The 25,287-nt window shown below is 46.4% G+C and overlaps 1 protein-coding gene across 1 annotated transcript in view; it reads left to right on the forward strand.

Annotated features, from left to right (window-relative positions):
• The first annotated feature begins 6,220 nt into the window (after positions 1-6,220).
• The window catches only part of LOC134336906 (transient receptor potential cation channel subfamily V member 1-like), a 45,178-nt gene continuing 26,111 nt past the window's right edge, over positions 6,221-25,287 (forward strand). Inside the window, exons 1-4 of the mRNA XM_063031536.1 lie at positions 6,221-6,335; positions 12,135-12,473; positions 15,379-15,548; positions 24,082-24,234. Coding sequence (XP_062887606.1) covers positions 12,178-12,473; positions 15,379-15,548; positions 24,082-24,234 — 619 coding nt within the window. The 5' untranslated portion in view covers positions 6,221-6,335; positions 12,135-12,177. The remainder of the gene's footprint in view (positions 6,336-12,134; positions 12,474-15,378; positions 15,549-24,081; positions 24,235-25,287) is intronic.

The raw sequence follows: 25,287 nt of genomic DNA on the forward strand, positions 1-25,287 counted from the left end.
GACAGGTTACCATTTAACATAACGGCCAGTGTATCTTTGGACTGTGGGAGGGAACCGGAGCACCCGGAGGAAACCCACGCGGTCACGGGGAGAACGGACAAACTCCTTACAGGCAGCGGCGGGAATTGAACCTGGGTCACCGTAAGATCCCAGCTCAGTGATGGTCTCCACCTCTGCCAGGAAGAGGCGAGCTTTTTTTAGAGAAGGATTGAATCTGAAAGCTGTTTCCATCTAATTTAAGAGACCAGGAAAAATCAACTACTGACGAACTTCAAATCCCAGTGACACACTGCTGGTCATTTCTGGTAATTAAGCTGGTATCATAGACTGAAGCACTTAGTGTCTTAAGTTTATGTGTTTAAATATTTAATAAGATGGATTTATGAGTGATGTTTGGAACCTGTTTACTATTGTGATACAGTGAAGAAGTTGTCTCGCAGACCGTTCATGCAGATCATTTTTTTACAACAGTGAAGTGAGGTGGGACAGGGAACACAATAGCAGAACTCGGAATAAAGTGTTACAATACAGAGAAAGAGCAGCACAGTCAGACAATAAGATGCAAAGTCATAACAAAGTAAACTGTGAGGTCAAGTGTCCTTGTAGTAGGAGACCATTCAGTATCCTCACAACACCGGGATAGAAATGTCTTTGAGCCTGGTGGGACGTGCTGTCAGGCTCTTGTATCTTCTGCCCGATGGGAGAGGGGAGAAGAGAGAACGTCCTGGGTGGGTGGGGCCTTTGATTATGTTGGCTACTTTACTGAGGCACCTCCAACCTTGTCGTTGGCTTTAGAGGCTTGTGTGCCTCAATGACTCGGAGAGCTATGTCGGCTGGAGGCAGGGCCTCATGCTTTGACTCTCAGTATGGTCACCCATGCCATACAGCTCAAAGGGTAGAGGCCAGACTAAGAGTGGTCCATCGCTCCTCCAGGTTCGTAGGTTCAGCTCAGGGCCAACGACCCTGACTGGTGAAACAAAACATTGTTACGGAAAAAGCAATGAAGAATCCTTCTGAACTGAGGCAGAGCTAAGTGAAGACAGATTTTGTGTGTGTGTGTAGCTGTTTCGTCTCTGACAACCTCAGGGGCTGTCTAAGCCGGGGCTTTGCTCACCTCTTGCTGCTACCTCACTGGGTTCAGGAAGGCTACAGGAGCCACCCTGCTGATGTTCAGAGATGTACGTGGAGAAAGTCCACTCAGTCCATTCAGCAGGTGCTAGTGTTTGTAATAATTGCCTGGTATGTCCTGTTCCTGAGGGACACTTTCCCTAGAGCCCCTAGGCCAGAGCCAGGAGGTCCACTCCAGCCTGCTGGGCATTTCATTGTAGAGGCTGGGGGGGGGTGCGTGGCGATACTCCAGCGTGGTACCGTCAGTGTGAGTGAACTTCTAGACATGTCTTTACCCAATTCCTCTTCTGCAAGTTCCCAGTTCAGCACAGAGTGAAGGGTCTGTTTCTGTGTTGTTGTGCTCTACCTTGTGAACCTGTTTCCTTGATGCAGATCACTACAAAATACTTATCTCTCTCCCCTCGTTGTCTTGCCAGCAGGAGCAGTCTCTCCCAACTGGCTCCATTACAGCCCTGTCTTCCCAGATGAGCACAGACCTGATTCTCTTCACACAGCACAGCTCATATACTGTATGCTTCACAGTCACGATAGCAGAAAAAAATATATACGGTCACACAAAAAATAATCTAGTCCAAGACTATGCCTGAGTGTCATGGCCTGAAGGTCGATGGTGCTTGGATGGGGTGTGTCCTGGAACCTCGGTCCTGCAAGGACAACTCATCGCGCACTAGTGCTGCCGCAGACGAATGCAATCCAGCTTGTCTTCTACCGAGCGAATGTGTGCTTTGTGCTGTGTGTGACTGTCGGTTCTGTGTTTTGCACCTTGGCCTGGGAGGAATGCTGTTTCATTTGGCTGTATTCCTACGTCTGGTTGAATGACAATTAAATCCAAACTTAGCTTCAACTTCTACGTTGTGATATTTGTTGTTTGGTGGCATCAGTGCATAAAAATGACCATAAGTTACAAAAATAAATAAGTAGAGCAAAATAGATAGATAGATTGACATACTTTATTGATCCCGAGGGAAATCGGGTTTCATTACAGCTGCACCAACCAAGAACAGAGTACAAACGTAGCAATGCAAAACCACAAACAATTAAATAATAATATGTAAACCATGCCAGACAAAAATAAGTCCAGGACCAGCCCATTGGCTCAGGGTGTCTGACCCTCCAAGGGAGGAGTTGTAAAGTTTGATGGCCACAGGCAGGAATGACTTCCTATGACGCTCAGTGCTGCATCTCGGTGGGATGAGTCTCTGGCTGAATGTACTCCTGTGCCCAACAGTGTAAATGATGTTACACGCCGACGCCGGGTTGGCAGAGGGAGGAATGTACACAACAACCACAATTGCATGTGAGATTTCCCTTGGCAAATAATATGGCTGGAGTCCAACAGCAAAAAGTTCAATATCCGGGCTACAAACATGTTCCTTGATCGTAATATGACCAGGATTGCACCATCTGTTGTTAACCAGAACAATAAGCACCCAACTCCTTTACGCTTACCGCTCTCAGTGCACTTCCGGTCAGCCCGAACGGTCTGGAAGCCCTTTATGGAAAAGTTTTGGTCGGGTATGTCCTCGTGCAGCCACATTTCAGTAAAACACATAACACTGCTCTCCCAAAATGTTCTCTGACTCCTGGCTAGCGCCGTCAACTCATCCATTTTATTACCCAGTGATCTCACATTGCCCATAATGAGAAATAAGAATAGTCAGGTAGAGTTCATGGGTTCATGGACCGTTCAGAAATCTGATGGCCAAGGGGAAGAAGCTATTCCCAAAATGTTGAGTGTAATTTTTCAGGTTTCTGTATCTTCTCCCTGATGGAGAGATTGAAGGGTTATTTTAAAGGAAGGGAGAAATAGGGAGATTTAGGAAGGAAATTTCAGAGTTTTAGGCTGGAGAGCTGGAGGGTGGTGGTGAAGGGAGGTGCTTGGTTTTATTCACCTTTGGCACCTCCTGACCAATCTGTGGGGGAGTTCAACATCCCACACTGGCCACTGGAATCCAACGAACAGTGTGGAATCTCTTAAGTTTCTGAAAACACTCAGTTTACTCCACAGCAGATTTATCACTGTCGGAACAAAACCCATTTTTCTCCCACCTGGTTTGTTTCGTTCACTGCCGTCCTTTGGCCTGTGGGCATGACCTTGACTCAATCTCCATCCGATCTGCACTCAGTCCTGGTAATTGTCGGCCCCAAACACCCGCCCAGCGGCTGCACATTCAATAGCAAATTATCGCAATTTGAGCCACAGCCTGTCTTAAAACCATTAATGTCAGTGCTGATCTGAGCAAGGTGCCAACGGTAATTCAGTCTGAAAGGCAGTGATGTTGGCGTGCAGGCAAAAGCACCGAGTCCCACAAGACTCAGAGAAGGGAAAGGGCAAGACACTGTAATAACAGCAGCACACACAAAATGCTGGAGGAATTCAGCAGGTGAGGCACAATTCATGGAAATGAATAAACAGTCAATGTTTCAGCCCGAGGCCCTTCATCAAGACTGGAAACAGAAGGGGAAAGAAGCGGGAATAAGAAGTTGGAGGGGGGGGGAATGTCAGACAGTCAAGATGTATGAAAGCCTCAAGGTGATGACCTGAATATCAATTTCTGTAACTGCTAGTAATTTCTCCCACCTTCCCCTTCTCTGTTTTTCCATTCCACATCCTGGTTCCTCTCTCACCCCTTCTCTTCTCCTCAGCTGCCCATCACCTCCCCCCAGTGCTGCTCCTCCTTCACTTTCTCCCAAGGTCCACTCTCCTCTCCTATCAAATTCCTCTTTCTTCAGTCCTTCATCTCTTCCACCAATCGCCTCTCAGCTTCTTACTTCTTCCATCCCTCTCCCCCCCCACCCCCCCCACCTTCCCCTCACCTGGTATCACATTTTGTGTGTCTGTAACACCACATAATCCCACCTCCCAGCACTGAGCCCAGAGACTGCTCAGGAACACATCGAGAACTCCCACCCCTTCCGAGAGGATGACAACAAAAAATCCAACCCCCTCCCCAATCTAACCCTTCCAGTAATTATGGCAAATCCATGTCCATTGGATTCGAGCCCCCGTCTAAGGGAAATGCATGCTGTTTACTTGCACTCAAAATTATACAGACCTCAATGAAGTCTTCTCCAACTTAGTTAAATCTCCCCCAAACTATCTCTATGGTTTGGTTCCAAGTGTCACCTTCCTCTCTTATCAGATTCCACCATCTGCAGCTTTCTGTCACCTCCAAGCTTCTGTCCCAAGTTCAAAGTAAATTTATTACCAAAGAGCACTTACTCTGAGAATCATTTCCTTGCTTGCATTTAATAAGTAAGAATAACTGATTTATCGAGCTCTTTTCATCCAGATGAGGTTCAAAGTGCTTTACAATGGGATAAAATGTGAAAATAAAAGGCAAAAAGATGTAAGTTAAAGCAAGGTTAAATAAATAGGTTTTGAGCTGGTGTTTAAAAGTCTCAGTTGCTTAAGGTTGTTATAGCTGGAGGTCATAGTGGGGATAAGCTCCCACTACCTACTAAATGCTCCCAATGGCGTGCACTCAAATAGCCTCTGACAACCAAGTCCAGCTCCTGTCCTTCACGTGTGGCTTAGTGACTAAGCCCAGTGGGACCGTTTCTACTGACAGGAGAAGGGGCAAAGATAGGTTACTGGTGCCTTAAAACCAGCCGCTTCGGGCAGATGGGGGTTGGCAGCTCGTCTAGGAGAAGGTAAACTCTGATCTTAAATTTCCACTGCCTTGCGGCTCTACCCGCTCATGGGAAAGGTTTTAGGAGTAAACCCCGAGGGAAAAATCCAGAGGCAGTCAGTCTCACGTTGAGTTCAACGCTGACTGGCAGCTCCTGTGACGACGCTGGTACCAAACTGTGTCAGTCTCTACCATTCCTTTGGGTTCATCAGATGCGTGGAGAGCAAGAGCGACCACGCGCTCTCCATATTGTACTCCCCAGGCTTGCGCATCTAGACGCTAGGATGCAACATCCACGGTTGACCCTGATGGACGGAGGCCTCACTCAAAAGTGTCAACTGAGTCCTTTGTAGTTTTAGATATTGAATTCCACAGGTTAAGAGCGTAGTTCAAAAAAAGCTGACCTGCAAATTATCCTTTGATAGAGGTTGTTTAGATTGAAGGGAAGAATTTAAGGCAGAAGACCTAAGAGCTCAAGCAAGGTTATAAAATTTTACAGATAAAGTAAAGAAATGCGATAGAATTTACAATAAACAAAGATTCACAATCAATGTGTAGAAGAAGAGAAGCTGTACAAATACAAATAATTCTGAGATCATGAGTTGCAAAGAGTCCTTTAAAGTGAGTCTGTAAGTTGTAGCTGGAGGAACTCAGCAGTCAGGCAGCATCCATGGAGGGGTATAAACCTTCATCAGAATTCAGAGTCTCAGACCAAAATATCAACTGTTTATTCCCACCCATAGGTGGTGCCTGATCTGCTGAGTTCCTCCAGCATTTTGTGTGTGTTGCTCTAGATTTCTTATATTGCTATATGTCATAGATCACAATCCCCATTCTCCACTCCTCCATCTGCCCATCACCCCTCCTCACCTGCCAGTTCTTGCCCCACCCTCTACTTCTTAGTCCAGATGAGGGGTCACATACGACACATTAACTCTCCGTAGATGCTGTCTGACACGTTGAGTTCATCCAGCACTTTAGTTTTGACTCACCTCACCCTCCTCCATTGCAAAGAAAAGAAACCCGTCCATCTAATCTTGCAGATTTCTAATCTTGGTGACACCCTTGTAAATCTCTGAAACCTCTTCTGCCCAATCGCATCTTTCTACGTTTACACAATGTGTAAATCAATTCAGGGCTTGCTGGAAACGCTCGTTGAGTCACTCCATAAGTGGAGAGTGAAACATCAGGAACATTTCACGGCAAAGACCAGGACGTGGATTCTGAATTTCAACGATTTTTGTGTCTATTTTTTCCTAGTTTTTCTTCTTCTTCCTTCTTTTGGTTAGAACAAACTGATCTCATCTCGTGAATGTGGTAGTTTTTGGGTGGATTGAGACGTCATTTAGACAAGGGAAGTGGTCAGGGAGATGGTGCAGAGAGTCACCAGACAGTGCTGGTGAAAGGAATTTGTCAAAGCAGAATTGTAATTCAGCCCGACCACGGCAAAAGGGGTCTTGCAAAGCAGTACTGGTGACAGGGAATGAAGGAGGCGCTTTTGCCTCTGGGCTTGTTCCAATGATTGATCGTATGTCTGTGTCTACATCTGTCAGTGTTACCCCTCAGTGACGGCAGGTGAGGTTTCTTGGTTTCTATAAAGATAATAATAATCAGAATCAGGTTTATTATCACTGACATATCGTATGCTGTGAAATGTGTTGTTTTGCGGCAGCAGAACAGTGCAATACAAAATATTAAATGAGTAGTGGCAAAAAGAGAGCGAAGTGGTGAAATAGTGTTCGTGGACAGTCAGAAATCCGATGGTGGAGGGGAAGAAGTTGTTCCTAAACTTGTTCTGTTTGTGGCATCAGAATTCTGAGTTTTACTTGAAAGAGAGTTGGAATGTGGATTTTTGGAAAGTGGAGTTCCATATCGGTGGCCCTGGTGAGCAGGTCAGAGCGCAGGCTGCTGGGTTTCACGTCACCATGCCACAGGCAGGGAGCCAAGTGCAAGGAGTTGGTCTGTTACTGTCACATGTACAAAAGTGCAGTGAAGAACCTGCCTTTCACACTGATTCATTCATTACACAGTTCATCCAGGTCGTACACAGTAAAACAAGAATGTAGAGTGATGTCTAACAGAGCAACACGCACAACATGCCGGAGGATCTCAGCAGGTCAGGCAGCGTCTATGGAGATGAACAAACTGTCAGCGTTTTGGGTTGAGACCCTTCAGAACTGGAAAAGAAGGGCAAAGATACCAGAATAAGAAGGTGGCAGGAGGAGGAGGAGGCTAGCTAGAAGGTGATAGGTGAAGCCAGGTGGGTGGCAAAGGTAAAGAGCTGGAGAAGAAGGAATCTACAGGAGAGGAGACTGGACCATGGGAGAAAGGGACAAAGGAGGGCCACCAAGGGAGAGTGATAGGCAGGAGAGGAGAAGAGATAAGAGGCCAGGTAGGGGAATAGAAGAGAATAGTAGAGATATTTTTTACCAGAAGGAGAAATCGATGTTCATGCCATCGGGTTGGAGGCTACTCAGATGGAATGTAAGATGTTGCTCCTCCACCCAGACTGGTCTCATCGTGGCAGAACAGGAATGAGAATATGAATTAAAATGTTTGGCCAGTAGGAAATTCCACTTTTGGCAGATGGAATGGAGGTACTTGACAAGGCAGGCCTCCAGTTCATGTTGGGTCTCACCAATGTAAAGGAGGCTTTTAGAGCACTGGATACAATAGACGACCCCAACAGATTAAAACTCTTTGCTCATTTCCATAGGTGCTGCCTAACCTGCTGAGTTCCTCCAGCATTTTGTGTGCGTTGCTCTGGGTTTCCAGCATCTGCAGAATTTTGTGTTAATGAAGTGTAATAGCTACAGAGAAAGTGCAGTGCAATTTCATAATGAGGTCAAAGGTCCATCTAATCAAAGCAGGGAATCATTTGCTAGCCTGTTTACTGTTTACCTGTGCTATTCATTACATGAATTTTGAATCATATTCTATTAATTTATTTATGTGCTGTGTGTGATGTATGTTTTGTGGGTGCACAGTGGTCTGGAGGAACATAGCTTCATTTGGTTGTACAGCCAGACGACAATAAACTTGAACTTGAACTTGTAACAGTGGGGTAGAAGCTGCCCTTGAGCCTGGGGGTACATACTTTCAGGGTTTAGTCTCTCACTGGGACACAGGAGAAGAGAAAATGTCCGAGGTTGGGGGGGGGGGGTCTTCTGTGGAATTCATTGCCACAGATCGTTGAGCAGGCCAAGTCATTTGATATATTTAAAATGGAGGTTGATAGGTTCTTGATTAATAAGGGTGTCAAAGGTTACAGGGAGAAGGCAGGAGCATGGAATTGAGAGGGAAAATAGATCAGTCATGATGGAATTGTTGAGCAGTCTCGATGGCCTGAATTGCCTAATTTTCCTCTTATGTCTTTTGACTTTATGGCTGCTTTACTGAGGCAGAGGGAAGTGTAGACATGGAGGGAAGGCTGGTTTCTGTGACGTGCTGAGCTGTGTCCACAACTCTCCACAGTTTCTTGTGATCACGCACAGAACAGTTGCCGTACCAAGCTGTGATGCATCCAGACAGGATGCTTTCAATGGTGCAGCGATAAAAATTGGTGAGAGTCGACGGGGACATCCCAAATGTCAGGCTTTCTCCAGCAGCGACCAGAACCAGGAGAACATAGGCTGCTGTGATAGAGGCAAGAACAGGGGAGTAGTTCCCTTTACACAACGAGATGTCGTGATCAGCTCGGCAAGCCAGACATGGGTGAAGAGCAACACTGCAGAGCTGTGGAGGGCCAGTGCAGAAGTGAGAGTTTGTCCAGAGAGCTAATGCTCACACAAATGAATCACACTGGATACTGGCTGATGTGACATTAAGAGCTGTACATATATATAAATATACTCATATTAAAAAGTTAAATTTAATAAGTAGTGCAAAAAAGTTGTGAGGTAGTGTTCATGGGTTCAATCTCCACTCAGTAATCTGATGGCTGTGGGGAAAAAGCTTTTCCTGAATTGTTGAGCGTGAGTCTTCAGGCTCCTGTACCTCCACTCTGAAGGTAACAATGAGAAAAGGGCATGATCTGGGTGAAGGGGGTCCTGAACGATGGATCCTTTTTGAGGCGTCATTCCTTAGAGATGTCCTGGATGCTGAGGGGGCTGGTGCCCACGATGGAGCTGACTGAGTTTACAACTTTCTGCAGCTTTTTTTGATCCAGTGCAGTGGCTCTCCATACCAGATGGTGATGCAGCCAATTAGAATGCTCTCCACAGTACATCTGTAGAAATTTTACTATTGTCTTTGGTGACATACCAAATCTCCTCAAACTCCTAATGAAATGTAGCTGCTGTCGCGCCTTCCTTGTAACTGCATCGATATTTTGGGCCCAGGTTAGATCCTCAGAGATTTTGACACCCAGGAACTTGAAACTGCTCACTCGCTCCACTTCTGATCCCTCTAAGTGGACTGGTGTGTGTCCCTTTTTCTTACCCTTTCTGAAGTCCACAGTCAATTCTTTGGTCTTACTGACGTTGAGTGCAAAGTTTGTTGCTGTGACACCATTCAACCAGCTGATCTCTCTCTCTCTCCCTCCCCTGTATCCCTTCTCATCACCATCTGAAATTCTGCTAACCATGGTTGAGCCTTCAGCAAATTTATAAATGGCCTTTGAGCTGTGCCTAGCCACACAGTCATGGGTGTAGAGAGAGTACAGCAGTGGGCTAAGCACACATCCTTGAGGTGCATTAGGGAGGTGGAGATGTTATTTCCAATCTGCACAGTCTGTGGTCTTCCGGTGAGGAAGTCGAGGATCCAGTTGCAGAGGGAGGTACAGAGGCCCATGTTTTGGAGTTTTTCGATCAGGACTGCAGGAATCATTGAATTAAATGCTGTTTAACAAAATTAGACCAGATTATACAGAGAGATATTTCTCTTTTAAAAGGTGCTTTCTAAGATATTTTGGTGAGCACCTACATAATTGCGCAGTGAGGCTCATTGGGGTGAAAGGGTCTGTGACCATGTTGTATCTCCAAATGAAAGAGGAATCATGGCAGATCATTGTATCAAAACTGACAATGAGAGAGCTCGACATGGTTTATTTGTGAATAGTGGGTTGTAAACAAGAACTCATGGGAAAGGTTACACTGACTTTATAGAGCATTAGAGTAATACAGCACAGAAAGAGGCCCTTCAGCCCATCTCACCCGTGATAGCTCCAGTCATTCTGAATTGGCAACAACATCTCCTCCACAATCTCCATCAGCAAAGATGCACCACAAGGCTGTGTGCTTAGCCCTCTGCTCTACTTGCTTTACACTTACAGCTCCAATGGCATACTCAAGTTTGCTGGCAACACCACTATCGCAGGCCATATCAAAGGTGATGACAAATCAGCATATAGGAGGGAGACTGAAAACCTGGTTGAGTGGTGTCATAACAACAACCTCTCACTCAAAATCAGCAGGACGAGGGAGATGATTATTGACTTCAGGAGGAGAAACTGGAGGTCGATGAGCCAGTCCTCATCGGGGTATCAGAGGTGGAGAGGGTCAGCAACTTTAAATTCCTCGGTGTTATTATTTCAGAGGAGCTGTTCTTGGTTCAGCAAATAAGTGTAATTATGAAGAAAGCATGGCAGCATCTCTACTTTCTTAGAAATTTCTGAAGATTTGGCATGACATCAAAAACTTTGACAAACTTCTCTGGATGTACAATGGAGAGTATATTGACTTGGTTGCATCACAGTCTAGTTCGGAAACACCAATGCCCTTGAAAGGAAAATCCTACGAAAAGCAGCGGATACAGCCCAGTCCATCACGGGTAAAGCCCCCCTCCATTGAGAACATCCACACAGAGCACTGTTGCAGGAAAGCAGCATCCATCGTCAGGGACCCCCACCACCCAGGCTATGCTCTCTTCTCACTGCTGCCATCAGGAAGCAGGTACAGGAGCCTCAGGACTCACACCACCAGGTTCAGGAACAGTTATTACCTCTCAAACATCAGGCTCTTGCACCGGCATGGATAACTTCAGTCATCCACACAATGAACTGATTCCACAACCTGTGGGCTCACTTTCTTGTACTCGACAACTCGTGTTCTCAGTATTATTTTCTATTTGCACAGTTTGTCTTCTTTTGCACATTGGTTATTTGTCAGTCTTTGTGTCTAGTTTTTCATTGACAATTCTATTATGTTTCTCAGTTCTACTGTGGCTGCTTGCAAGAAAATGAATTTCAAGGTTGTATATAGTGACATATACGTACTTTGATGATAAATTTACTTTGAACTTTTGATCTGGACACCTGGACGTGCTGTTCCTTCCTGTACTGGTTTCATTATTGCAGCCATAAGAATGTTTGTCCGTTTATTTTATTTTGGGTAAAATTCTCCAAGCTTCACAGGGAAGGTGCCTCTCCCCTTCGAGATTCTCTCAGTCACACAGAGCTTTTCCTGTTTTGTCCTGTTCTCTCACTGACTCAAGGCAACTCGCAAACAATAAAGACTTTACTTATCTCAGAGTCACGGGTCCAGCCTCAGCCATGACTCCTCACCACAGGCACCTCCTTTTATAGGATAGCGGTTAGCACCGCACTATTGCAGCTCGGAGGATCGGAGTTCCCATTTCAATTCCATTGCCGCCTGTAAGGAGTTTTTTACATTCTTCCCGTGACTGTGTGGGATTCCTCCGAGTTTCCTCCACGTTCCAAAGATGTACCAGTGAGTCGGTGAATTGGTCATTGCAAATTGTCCTGTGATTAGACTAGGGTTAATCACAGAGTTGCTGGTTGGCATGGCTCGTTGGTCAGAAGGGTCTGTTCCTCGCTGTATCTCTAAATAAATAAATCAAGCCTCCACAAACCCTCCCTTGGACCGAGCCTTTGATGAGCCCAGTCCACTGTTGCGTAGACGTCCATCAATACCACAGGCATTTTAGTCTATCACTCGTTAGGCTGTCCCATGTCCCGCAGTGTCTGAGAGTTTCCTTTGCAACTTCAGCTGATTTCCAACAAAATACATTTCGGAGATGAACAGGTGTGTTGTGTAGATCAGTGCCAGATACTAGATGTAATGACAAGTCATATAAAACTTCTATATCTGGAACCAACTGGGTGTTTATTTAATTAGAGATTCAGCACGGTTAGAGACTCTTTCCAGCCCAACGAGCCGGTACTGCCCAGTTACATCCTTGTGACCAATTAACCCATAGAGCTTTGGAATGCGGGAGGAAACTGGAGCGCACCTCGGGGAAACGCAGAAGGTCACGGGGAGAGCGTACAAACACCCTGTGGGCAGTGGCGGGAGTTGAACCTGGGTCGCTGGCGCTGTCATGGCGATACGATACCGTGCAGAGTTTTTGAGTTTAATTCTCCAGTATGTGCTTTAATTGAATTTACTTTTTTGCTTCTTGTTTTTCTTTTACAAGTCATCTGATAGAGACAGCCTCTCTCTATCCCTGCCACCATTACATGCATCAGTGGACTTGTGGCACTGGGATGAAGCGCCTAGCCAGTGAGGACACCACTGCTGAAATCATGCTGAGCGCTGACACAGACGAGGTTTTCATTGACGATGAGGAGCTGGACGATTCCTGCTCCTCCCCGGGGCAGTCCACAGCGGCCAAGGGCATCACTAAACATCAGAAGAGGGCACCTCGTCAGTATCACTTTCGTGAGAATGATGGCTTGAAAACCAAGGTGCCCATGGACTCCTTTTACCCAACGTCACAGAAAAAAACTGTCCGATCGCACCAGAAGATGGAAAAGTAAGTAGTAATATAATAATAATAATAATAAAGGACACCATCCCTCACTGTAAATACAAGCCTGATCCAGGCTTAGAGTCAGAGTCCCATAAATTATATTACCACCGATCCCTTATTATAGATAGGACAATCCACAGTAATACCGGATAAACAAGCAAGGACAACTTTCTGAACAGATGCAGCCATTCCAAAGACACACAACATGCAGAAATCAATAAGTGAAAAACACCGCAAATATGCTGAGTTAAAAAAGGAAATTGAAAGACTAATAGTATTTGAATAGTAATAACAACAACTGGTATCATCCCAAAGTCACTACACAATAGCATTAAACAACTAAGGCTACACAATAAAATCTATGTCAATCTCCAGAGAGCCACAATACCAAGCACCACTACAATAGTCCAAAAGTTCCTAGCAATTGAGAAATGAGTGTGCTTGGCTATGCCCATCCCTCAGGATTTACCAGCTTGAGCTGAGAGAAAATGAAAATACTAATTTATTTATAGAGCACTTTTCATTCAGGCGATATACTTTCAAGTAATGATGCAGCCAGTCAGAATGCTTCCAAGGTACATCTATAGAAGTTTTCCAGTGTTTCAGTTGACAAACCAAATCTCTTCAAACTCCTAATGAAATATAGCCGCGGTCTTGCCTTCTTTATAGCTGCATCGATATGCTGGGACCAGGTCAGATCCTCAGAGATCTTGACACCCAGGAGCTTGAAACTGCTCACTCTCTCCACTTCTGATCCCTCTATGAGGGCTGGTTCCTGTTCCTTTGTCCTCTCTTTCCTGAAGTCCACAACAGCTCTTTCGACTTACTGACACTGAGTACAAGGTTGTTGCTGTGACACCACTCCACTAGCTGGCATATCTCGCTCCTGTACGCCCTCTCATCTCCATCTGAGATTCGACCAACAATGGTTGTATTGTCAGCAACTTTAGTATTTGAGCTATACCTTGCCACACAGTCATGGGTATAGAGAGAGTAGAGCAGTGGGCTAAGCACACATCCCTGAGGTGTACCAGTGTTGTCAGTGGGGTGGAGATGTTATTCCGATCCACACAGACTGTGGCCTTCTGATTAGGAAGTCGAGGATCCAGTTGCAGAGGGAGATACAGAGGCCCAGTATCTGTAGCTTATTGATCAAGACTATGGGACTGATGCTGTTAAACGCTAACCTATAGTCAATGAACAGCATCCTGACATTGGTGTTTGTATTGTCCAGATGATCTAAGGCCGTGTGACGAGCCATTGAGAATGCACCTGCCTTAGATCTATTGTGGCGATAGGCAAATTGCAGTGGGTCCAGTGGACCATTGAAGGGACCAGTGCGAGAAGACCCGAGAATTGAGCAGAATTATAAAACAAAAGTGATTCGGTGATTTACTCTGGCCCCAGATCACTGAGAGCTTTAAAAACAAGAAAGAGAACTTCAAAATAAATTCTAAGAGATACAGGAAGCCAATACAGAGTAGCTAGGAGGGAAGTGATACATTCCCTCATCCTGGTTCAAGTTAAAAGTGGGCAAGGTTTTTCCAACTGCGGAGGAGAATGAGATCACCAGTTAGTTTAATGGTTTATAACTGTCACACAAACTGAGATACAGTGAAAAGCCCAAATGTCGACTGCATACTTGCCTCCTTAGATGCTGCCCAAACTGCAGAGTTCCTCCAGCATTTTGTGTGCGTGTTGCTCTGGGTTTACAGCATCTGCAGAATCTCTTGTGTTTATGAAGGGTTTTATATAACTAATTCATGGTTATTGGTCGAAGATGCTCAGTATAGACAACGTTCATAAGTTAAACACAGGAAAAAAATAGAATTAGAATAGAAAACAAAGTCTATTTTAGTACAAAGTGGTCAAAGTAAAAATATCCGATTCCTTCTTCAGCCCTTTCCCTCTTCCAGCCATCACCTCCCATCTCATTTCTTCATCCCCCTCCCTCACTCTCCCACCGACCTTCCCTCTCAGCTGATCTCAGCTCTCACCTTCCAGCTTTAACTCCTCTCCCCCCCGCCCACCACCACCACCTTCCCATTCTGGCTTCTTCTCCCTCCTTTCCAGTCCTGATGAAGGGCCTCAGCCCAAAACATTCACCGTTTATTCCCCTGCACAGCTGCTGCCTGACCTGCTGAGTTTCTCCAGTATTTTGAGTGTGTGTGCAGCCAACACTGTTCTTTATTTACCTACTGACATGTAATTCAGAATAAACCTCTTGAGCCACGCCACCCAGCAATCCTCTGATTTAATCCTAGCCTAATCACGGGACAATTTACAACGACCATTTAACCTACTAACTGGTACGTCTTTGGACTGTGGGAGGAAACGGGAGCACCCGGAGGAAACCCATGCGGTCACGGGGGTATGTACAAACTCCTTACGGACAGCAGCGGGAACTGAACCCAGGTCACAGGTACTGTAGTGCAGGTCACTACACTACCGTGCTGCCCCTGTTTGTGTATCAGAAGGAACTTGAGGTCCATATCCACAGACCCCTCAGAGAAGATGCTGAAGTTGACAGGGTGGGTAAGAAGGCATATGGTGTGTTGGCCTTCATAAGCCCGAGGATTGGGTTCAAGAACTGCAAGGTAATGTTGCAGCTCTATAAAACTCTGGGTTAGACCACACTTGCAGAATTGTGTTCAGTTCTGGTCACTTCATTATAGGAAGGATGTGGAAGTTTTAGAGAGGGTGCTGCTAGGTACCTCATTGCCAGGGGTGTTAGAAGAGGCAGATTCATTAGGGAACCCTGCTTTCAAGTTTGAGCTTTCAAAGTGAATCACTCTACATTTTTACTGATTGACCACGCAGGGATTTAAAAGCAACTGTAATATTTAAAAGCATTGAGGGGTTGCCGGACCAGAAGCCAGTTTTATAAAGCATCGCTTGTTGTTATCAGGAGCCAGTCCCCGGATTTGGACCAGGGCAAAGAATGGAATTCAGAGCCCAGTCTGTACAAGCGACATTGGCTGTTCGAAGTGGTGTCCAAGGGTGACGCATCTGCATTTGACGGATTCCTACAGTACCTGATCCAAAACAACAAACGCCTTACTGACTGGGAGTTCAGAGGTACGCTCCGCACCGGGTTCCCTTCCCACCTGAGTCCACACCAGCTGTCAATGTGCACATTTCTAGAGCAACTTGGACATCCCCAGAGAGTTCCATGGTGATTTGAAGCCATTAAAGTAATTCTAAAGATTTGTTTCCGATGGAGTCAAGCATTCCTTTTATACTGCCCAGTCCCACAGTGCGACACTACCTCATCACCCCTTACTCTGTGACAGCCCGTCCACACTGAGCACCTCCTTACAGTCCCTCCCACAATGCGGCAACTCCCTTATCACCCCTCCCACAGTACTACCCCTCCCCTGTGTAATGCTCGCTCTCTCTCTCTCTCTCTCTCTCTCTCTCCTCTCTCGTGAATGGGGGTAATTGGCTGTATTATTGAATCTTTAATGAAGAATTGAGGTCACAGTATTGAGCCTCTGGAATAGGAGGGGTCTCAATGGGGTCAGGATCACCTCCGTCCTGTAATGCGGAGAGTCTCGCAGGGTTGGGGGGGGAGGGAGGAGGGGCAAAACAGATCAAGGGATATTGGGATCCATGTGGAATCCAACACCAGCAGATGGAACAACAAATTCTGTGACCGGCTGTCCATTGGGCAGGCACTGGGGTCTGTCTTGGTGGATGGAGTTATTATGTAGGAGAGGTTTGGTGTACGATTACAGATGCTATGTAAAGGTCACTGTTGCTTAACACAGCTTATAGAGGGATCTAGGGGTCACTTCCAGAAGTGGCTACATTAGTGTATGCAGACATCCCACCCTGCAAAAACTCATTTCAGGGAGGTAGCACCATCAATTTGCAGGAGACTCCCGGAACTTCCAGGAGAGGTGGGATGTCTACAATAGAGTAGCTCCTTAGCAGCTAGCCAGCTAGTTTAAATAACGTTAGCTATGCTAATGAACGAATGACACTTGTTAAACTCACCTCAACATGTCTTTTACAGTCTTAACCTACCATGGACAATAGAAAAGTCACTGTTGCAAACAGTGCAGCGAGCAACACTGTCATTATTTTGACCTTTTTTAGGCAGGGGTACACTTTAGTGTAGTCTGGGGTGACGCACATTTCATATTTTCTTTTTTTGGAACACTCTGCCATGGTGTGCGTTCATACACTCTCTATCTCTCTCTCTCTCTCTCCCCCCCTCCCCCTCTCTCTCTCTCTCCCCCCTCCCCCTCTCTCTCTCCCTCTCTATCTCATTCTCTCTCTCTCTCTCTCCCTCTCTCTCATGGTCGCTCTCGCGCTCTCGCTTGCTTTCTCTCGCTCACTCGCTCTCAAAAAAATTGATTTCCATGGTATTGTATGCTTTGCGGGCATCAGGGAGCCACTATTAATATGCGGTGGACTCCCAGAACTTGCGGGAGAGGTGGGATGTCTGGTGTATGGTATGTGTGGCTTCACTGATAGGGGTGCTGAGTATGGCAGTAAGGAGTTTTATCAGTTTAAAGTACACCTATTATCAAAATTTACAACCTTGAGATTCATCTCCTAACAGGCAGCCACAAAACAAAGAAACCCAAAAGAACCCCCAAAAAACGACCATCAGACACCCCGATGTGGAGAGAGTAGAAAAAAAATGATACAAACAATAACTGTAGGCAAATAGCATTCTGAACTGAAGTCCACAGAGAGGGTCCAAGATTCCTAGTTCAGTGCAGGGCCAAGTAAATGTCAAAGAGCAGCGAGCTAAACCAGCCCATCCCTCACCTCAGGCCTTGACACCCTGACCTTTTCAATCTGACCTGGCATCAAAACCATCATCCACTTCGATAAGCTCTGGGGCCTGGACCCCACTGCCTCAATTTGGCCTGTACCCGACCTTTCCGATTCGGCCTGTACCCGACCTTTCCGATTCGGCCTGTACCCCACCTTTCCGAATTGGGCCTGTACCCGACCTTTCCGATTCGGCCTGTACCTGACCTTTCCGATTCGGCCTGTACCCGACCTTTCCGATTCGGCCTGTACCCGACCTTTCCGATTCGGCCCGTACCCGACCTTTCCGAATTGGCCCGTACCTGACCTTTCCGATTCGGCCCGTACCTGACCTTTCCGATTCGGCCCGTACCCGACCTTTCCGAATTGGGCTGTACCCGACCTTTCCGATTCAGCCTGTACCTGACCTTTCCAATTCAGCCTGTACCTGACCTTTCCGATTCGGCCTGTACCCGACCTTTCCGATTCGGCCTGTACCCGACCTTTCCGAATTGGGCTGTACCCGACCTTTCCGAATTGGGCTGTACCCGACCTTTCATCAGGTCACACCAGCCTCTTAAAGTGAAACCACAACTCATGTCGGTTGCTGTGAATTATATACATTTCTTCCAATTATGTTACCCCACACAGTACCCTGCCCCCCCCCCCCCAGAATTCACTAAAACTGGCACTGTGGGCCTGTCTGGAGCTCAGACGAGCCACCCGGCTCGGGTCCTGTGTTCCAGGGGTGGAGGTACAGCAGGTGCCGCTGGCTCGTCCGGAGGCTGACACACTTACAGTCAGGTTGTGAAGCCAGGGGCATGGTAGCGGAATACGCCAAATCTTGGTGGGCCGGTTTAAGACAATCTACCGAAACACATTCAGGTTTACCCTTCTTATCTTTGATAAAAGTCTTCTCACCCCTTTCTGAAACACAGATCGGGCCATTACAAAGGGGCCTAAGAGAATGTTGGTGTGCATCATGGTGGGTGAAAACAAACAAGGCTGAATATAGGTCAACAGGAACCATAAGATGCTGTACGCCACGTTGGGAGGTAGGAACAGGTGAAAAGGATCTGAATTTACCGAGGAGAGTGGGATGCTATTGAGAGGCCGAGCAGGCAGTCATGGCATCAGGAATAAAATATGTTCATTTCTCCCAATTATGTTACCCTACACTATTACATAGTCATACTTTATTGATCCCGGGGGAAATTGGTCTTCGTTACAGTTGCACCATGAATAATAAATAGTAATAGAACCATAAATATTTAAATAGTAATATGTAAATTATGCCAGTAAATCATGAAATAAGTCCAGGACCAGCCTATCGGCTCAGGGTGTCTGACCCTCCAAGGAAGGAGTTGTAAAGTTTGATGGCCACAGGCAGGAATGACTTCCTATGACGCTCTGTGTTGCATTTCAGTGGAATGAGTCTCTGGCTGAATGTACTCCTGTGCCTACTCAGTACATTATGTAGTGGATGGGAGACATTGTCCAAGATGGCATGCAACTTAGACAGCATCCTCTTTTCAGACACCACCGTCAGAGAGAGTCCAGTTCCATCCCCACAACATCACTGGCCTTACGAATGAGTTTGTTGATTCTGTTGGTGTCTGCTGCCCCAGCACACAACAGCAAATATGATCGCACTGGCCACCACAGACTCGTAGAACATCCTCAGCATCGTCCGGCAGATGTTAAAGGACCTCAGTTTCCTTAGGAAATAGAGACGGCTCTGACCCTTCTTGTAGACAGCCTCAGTGTTCTTTGACCAGTCCAGTTTATTGTCAATTCATATCCCCAGGTATCTGTAATCCTCCACCATGTCCACACTGACCCCCTGGATGGAAACAGGGGTCACCGGTACCTTAGCTCTCCTTAGTTCTACCACCAGCTCCTTAGTCTTTTTCACATTAAGCTGCAGATAATTCTGCTCACACCATGTGACACATTCTGCTCACACCGTACAACACCAGTGACACCAGTTCAATCCTGCTGCTGGTCTGTAAGGAGTTTGTATATTCTCCCCTTGACTCTGTGGGTTTCCTCTGGGAGCTCAGGTTTCCCCCCAATGTCCCAAGATGTACAAGTGTGGGGGTTAATTGGTCACGTGGGTGTAATTGGGCTCACTGGGCCAGAAGGGCCTGTTACAGTGTGGTACAGTATCTCTAAAATAGAGAATTACTAGGAAACTGCCAGGATCACTGAACTATAAACTGCAAAAGATTGGACAAACATGAGTTGTCCTCCCTAGAGTGTCGGAGCTGGGGAGATCTGACAGAGGTTTTTAACATTACGGGAGGATAAGAGTCAGAATGTTTTCTCAGCGCAAAATGTCAATCACCAGAGAACATGCTTTTAAGGTTGGAGGGGTAGAAGTTTAAAGGTGGTTTGGTGGGGGGGGGGCAAGGTTTTTGTTAAATGCAGAGACTGGTAGGTACCTGGAATGGGTTACCAGGGTCAGTAGTGGAAGCAGGCAATTTCAGGGAGTTTTAGAGGCTTTTAGGCAGACACATGAATGTGTTTCTAAATAAAATCGCCCTTCTAGAAAGTGCTATAGGGCTACTCGAACAAAACCTTCACACCATCTTAAAAGTTTCTTTTCCAAAGCAGTTAATCTGATCAACCATTCTAGTTAGCCTCTCCCCACCCCCCTCTATCTATTATCCCCATCACTGAACTACACTGTAAGCACATTAAACCATTTTTTATACTGCTGTTTACATTGTAAATACGTGCTGGTATGTAGGTATTTATGCACATTTCATTCCATATCCATACTTCTAATGTTATAGGACATAGAGCACTACACAATGTTATGCTGAACCAAATAAATTAGTAACCAAATGGGCAACCAAACTAATCCTTTCTGCCTACACATTGTCCATATCCTTCCATTTTTCTCACATTGCTGTGTCAATCTAGTTTGCCGAATCCCCCAGGAGATTGCAAAAGTGCCAGGACATTTAGTCAGTTAAAAAGAACATCATTAAAGGGGAACGCAAACACGAGGAATTCTGCAGATGCTGGAAATTCAAGCAACACACATCAAAGTTGCTGGTGAACGCAGCAGGCCAGGCAGCATCTCTAGGAAGAGGTACAGTCGACGTTTCAGGCCAAGACCCTTCGTCAGGGGAAATTACAGGCTACGGACTATAGCGATCGTGGTTTAGAAAAGTAAGTATATGGAGTGTCTACCAGTTTTATGAGCTGTCTACAAAACATTGCCATTGGTCACCATCAGCAGCTTGGTTGGTATCAGACATTTCAACCTTTCAAAAAAGGTACTGTCTGTCTGCTCGATCTGTGCCTCTCTTAATCTTATAAACCTCAATCAGATCTCCCCTCAGCCTTCGCCACTCCAAAGAAAACAACCCAAGTTTGTCCAACCTCGCGTTATAGCACATAGTCTCTATTCCAGGCGGCATCCTGATAAACCTCTTCTGCACCCTCTCCAAAGCCTCAACATCCTTCCTATAATGGGTCATTTATATACATCACAAACAGCAGAGGTCCCAATACAGATCCCTGTGGAACTCTACTGATCATAGCCCTCCAGCTAGAATAAATCCTTTGAACCACTACCCTCTGTCACCTATGGGCAAGCCATTTCTGAACCCAAATGGCCAATTCACTGCAGAGCCCTTGTGGATGAGCCTCCCATGAAAGACATACAGAAGATTAACAGTTATATAATTATTTTTATGTCATTCTTTATAATTGTTCAATGTTATTTTTTGTTGCGTGTCACACCAACACAACACATTAAATTCTTAATACATGTAAATGTATATGGCAAATATATTTGATCTTAGTCTTTAAAATGAAGGGGATGGGGGACATTCAGTATAAATTAGCATCAAGACCAGTATAACATTGTGGGGTGAATGGCCTGTCTGATGTGTTATGACAGAACTCAGTATAAGGTTGTGGGAAGTTCCTGAGTTACCCCCACTTGGCTAATGTCACAGTGCTGCCACTCTCCAGCTCACCTCACCCACATCATGAGGAACCAGTTGGTCTCAAGATCCTCTTTTGGTTTCTGGGAAGTAAGACCAGGGCACAGAGTGTCCCCTGAACACCATTGCCCTGCATCGAGATTCCACTGGAAGCCCCCTCCCCATGCTCCTGGAGACCACTTCCCCTCCCTCCCTCGTTCTCCCGGAGACCACTTCCCCTCCCTCCCTCGTTATCCCTCCATCAGCTTCCTGCTGCAGCCAGGAGCTGTCTGCTACGTGTCTGGACTCTGCCCTCACTGAGTGGTGGTCAGAAATGTAATTAGCTTCCTGCCTCTTGGTTCTGCGTGGTTATTGTTTCATTCTGAGCGAACCACTTCCAGTTGCAACAGTGTGTGATCGGGCAACTAGAATGAAGGGTGAAGGTCCTATCTGCCCATCAGGACGCAGCTTGTCTGAGTTGAAGCCTCCTCCCCCCACCCTTCAGAGCCCACTTCACCTGCAAGGATACCAACAGGATTGACGCACTGTTCTGAAAAAGGCCCATCTGTGCTGTTCTGGGGTTTTAGCTCCTTACTAACCTCTAAATTTTCCAATCCCTGTCACCTTTCATCCAGCTGACCCCTGCCCCTTTGGACACTCTCCTGCCAAAAGCGACATTCCTACGTCCCAATCGAATTTATTCCTGGCTGTCATTACGGTCACATGTACCGAGATACAGCAAGAAGATGCCATCCAGACAGATCATTCCATACATTATGTACATTGAGGTAGCAAAATGAAAACAGAATGCAGAATAAAGTGTTACAGTTACAGAGAAAGTGCAGTGCAGAATAAGGACATAACGAGGCAGATTGTGAGGTCAAGGATCCATCGTATCGTACTAAAGAGCCGTTCATTAGTTTCATAACTATCCTTGAGCCTGATGGTACAAAAGGGTAAGTGTAGACAGAGGCGGTGGAGGAGAGGCTGGTTTGTGTGATAGATTGGACTGTGTTCACAACTCTTTGCAGTTTCCCATGGACTTGGTCCTATTGTTTTGTCCCTCCCACAGCGAAAACACATCCACAACACCCGCGCAGTCAAAACCGCACGCTGTCCTGCAAACGCCTCCTTCCCCTTCACCTCAGCCTGCAATGCAGGGAAGGAGACCCAGACTAGGTCATAAACTTGCGAAGACAACTCAGCGCATGACAGAAACCAACCTCCTCTCCATGGACTCTGTCTGTACGCTGCCTCAGTAAAGCAGCCAGCATAACCAGAGACCCAACACAATCTATCTCATTATGACCTGCACTGCACTCTCTCTCTCTGTAACTGTAACACTCCATTCTGCTTTCTGTTATTATTTTACCTTGTTCTACCTCAATGCACTGTGCAACCATCACATCCTTATGGTCAGTATCCAGGACAAGGACACTGAACCTCAGTATATGTGACAACAATAAGCCATTTTACCTATTATGAGACAGATTCTGCAGCGCCACCAGGGTGGGAGAGGAAGAGGAAGCGCCCACATTCCCAGCCTGACCCGTTTACATTAGGTGACCCCTGAACGCGGGAGAAGCCAGATCCCTGAGCTTCTTGCCTTTGACCCCTTACTCTTCCCATGCCCTCCCTCCTGAAGACATCACTGTTTAGGCTTCCACCCAGAGGCCAACCTACAGAGATGTCTGAGAATGGAGAAGTGGGCACAAGTACAGCAACTGGTGGTTCAGACCACAACTCCACAGCATGATGGGACAGAACATCCTCCCCCCACCCACCACCACCATCTTGCAGTCGTAACTGAACTTCTAAATACTGCATCCGTGGATATGCCGGGCTGCCCCAGGTTTGGGTGGGTCCGTGCAAACAGGAGGCACGAGGGCTGGTCAGCCGGCATGCCCAGAGGTCTCATCATCAACTAGTCTGGAGGTCGATACTGAAGATCGAGCTGGTTGACGACTGGAAATCTGGAAACCCGATGACCGAAGCCTGAAGAACTGTCTTGGAGTTGGAGGGCAGTTCATATGTGTGTGTGTGGGTGGGTGGGAGGGAGGAAAGGGGCTTGTTTTGCTGTTGTTGTCTTGTTGCTTGTTGTGTTCTGCCGAGCATTGTGGGTATGCTATATTGATGCCAGAACGTGCGGTAACATGTGCAGATTGTCCCTAGCACATCCTTAGGTTGTGTTGGTTGTTAAAACAAACGATGCATTTCACTGTATGTTCCCAAACACGTGGGATAAATAAATCTGAATCAAAATCTGAGCAGCAACGTTGGAAATCTGAAGTGAAAACTGAAATAGTCAACAGGTCAGGCAGCATCTGTGGAGAGTGAAATAGAGTGACCATTTCAAGTGGATGAATTCTCATCAGAACAAGGAGAAGTTAGAGATAGAGAGAGAGGTTTGAAGTTGCAGAGGGAAGTTTGAAGTTAGAGATAGAGAGGGGAGTTTGAAGTTGCAGAGGAAGCAGGAAGGTCTGTGACTGGAAAAGGGGTGGAGTGACTGAATGAGAGGAGGGTGGAGAAGATATTAAGGGACAATAGTGAAATTAGAACTTACCAGAAAGAGGATAAACTTTAAATTATGGAATATGGGATACAGGCCCAGAGCCATCAAATGTTTCTGTTTCCTGTGTTCTTTCAGTGGCATGGGGGTTAGTGATCAGGGGCTTAGGGAGAGATGGTGCCTAGAGAGAGAACCAGAGACAATGGTAGAGAAAGTTGTGTTGATGTGATCAGGGATGAACTGGACAGGATGGTAGAGAAGGTTATGCCGTTGTGATCAGGGATGAACCAGAGAGGGTGGTAGAAAGGTTGTGCTTTCAGTTCAGGGATGACTTATGAAGACGTTCTCCTAACTGTTGCCTGATGCTGGGATATGTCACCCTGTGTGCCTTCAGACCCAGAGACGGGGAAGACTGCATTGCTGAAGGCTCTGCTGAATTTGAGTAACAACCGGAATGACACCGTCCCCATACTACTGGAAATCGCAGAGAAGACAGACAACCTGGAGGAACTCATCAATGCTGCCTACATGGACAGTTACTACAAGGGTACGGAGAGACAGTGGGAACACAGGAGATATAGGGGTGGTGGGATGGGGGAGGGCTGAGTGGAATGGGATGGTGTAGGGTGGGAGGGAAGTGGGGTGCAATGGGATTTTGGGAAGTGGATTGGGATGATGTAGGGTGAAAGAGAAGTAGAGAGCAGTGGGATTTTGGAGAGTGGATTGGGATGCTGTTGTGGGATGTAATGGAGTGGGAGTGGGGTTGATGGGGTGAGGTTGGTGGAGATGGTAGGGAAATATAGGTGGGGTAATGGGGAGATAGGGGAGGGATAGGGTGGATAATGGAGACGGTTGGGGTGGAGAGAAGATATAGTGTGAAGTAATGGAGGAGGGTTGTGGTGGAGAGGAAGTTTGGGGTGGTGAGGATGGATAGGGTGGGGTAATGGGGGAGGGATGGGGTGGTGAGGATGGTTGGGGTGGGGTAATGTTGGAGGGTTGGGGGTCATGGGAGAGAGTTGGATTATTGAAGAGGGCTAGATTGGGGTAATGTCATGGTTAGAGCTGACCAATGCTGGTAGGAGACATAGTGTGTGAATAAAAGGATCTTTTTCTGATCGGCTGCCAGTGACTGGTGGTGTTCCGCAGGGGTCAGAGTTGGGACTGCTTCTTTTTATGCTGTATATCAATGATTTAGATGATGGAATAGATGACTTTGTTACCAAGTTTGCAGATGAGATGAAGATTGATGGAGGGGCAGATAATGTTGAGGAAACAGGAAGGCTGCAGAAGGACTTAGACAGATTAGGAGATTGGGAAGAGACTGGGTAAGTGAAAAACAATGTTGGAAAATTATTGGTTATACACTTTGTTAGTAGAAATAAATGTGCAGACTATTTTCTAAATGAGGAGAAAATGCAAAAATCAGAGATGCAAAGGGACTTGGGAGTCCTTGTGCAGAACACCCTAAAGGTTAACTTGCAGGTTGAGTCGGTGGTGAGGAAGGCAAATGCAATGTTAGCGTTAATTTCGAGAGGTCTGGAATATAACAGCAAGGATGTGATGCTGAGGCTTTATAAGACAGCGGTGAGGCCTCACCTTG

This window comes from Mobula hypostoma, chromosome 23 (assembly GCF_963921235.1).
Source record: "Mobula hypostoma chromosome 23, sMobHyp1.1, whole genome shotgun sequence".
Classification (NCBI taxonomy): Eukaryota; Metazoa; Chordata; class Chondrichthyes; order Myliobatiformes; family Myliobatidae; genus Mobula; species Mobula hypostoma.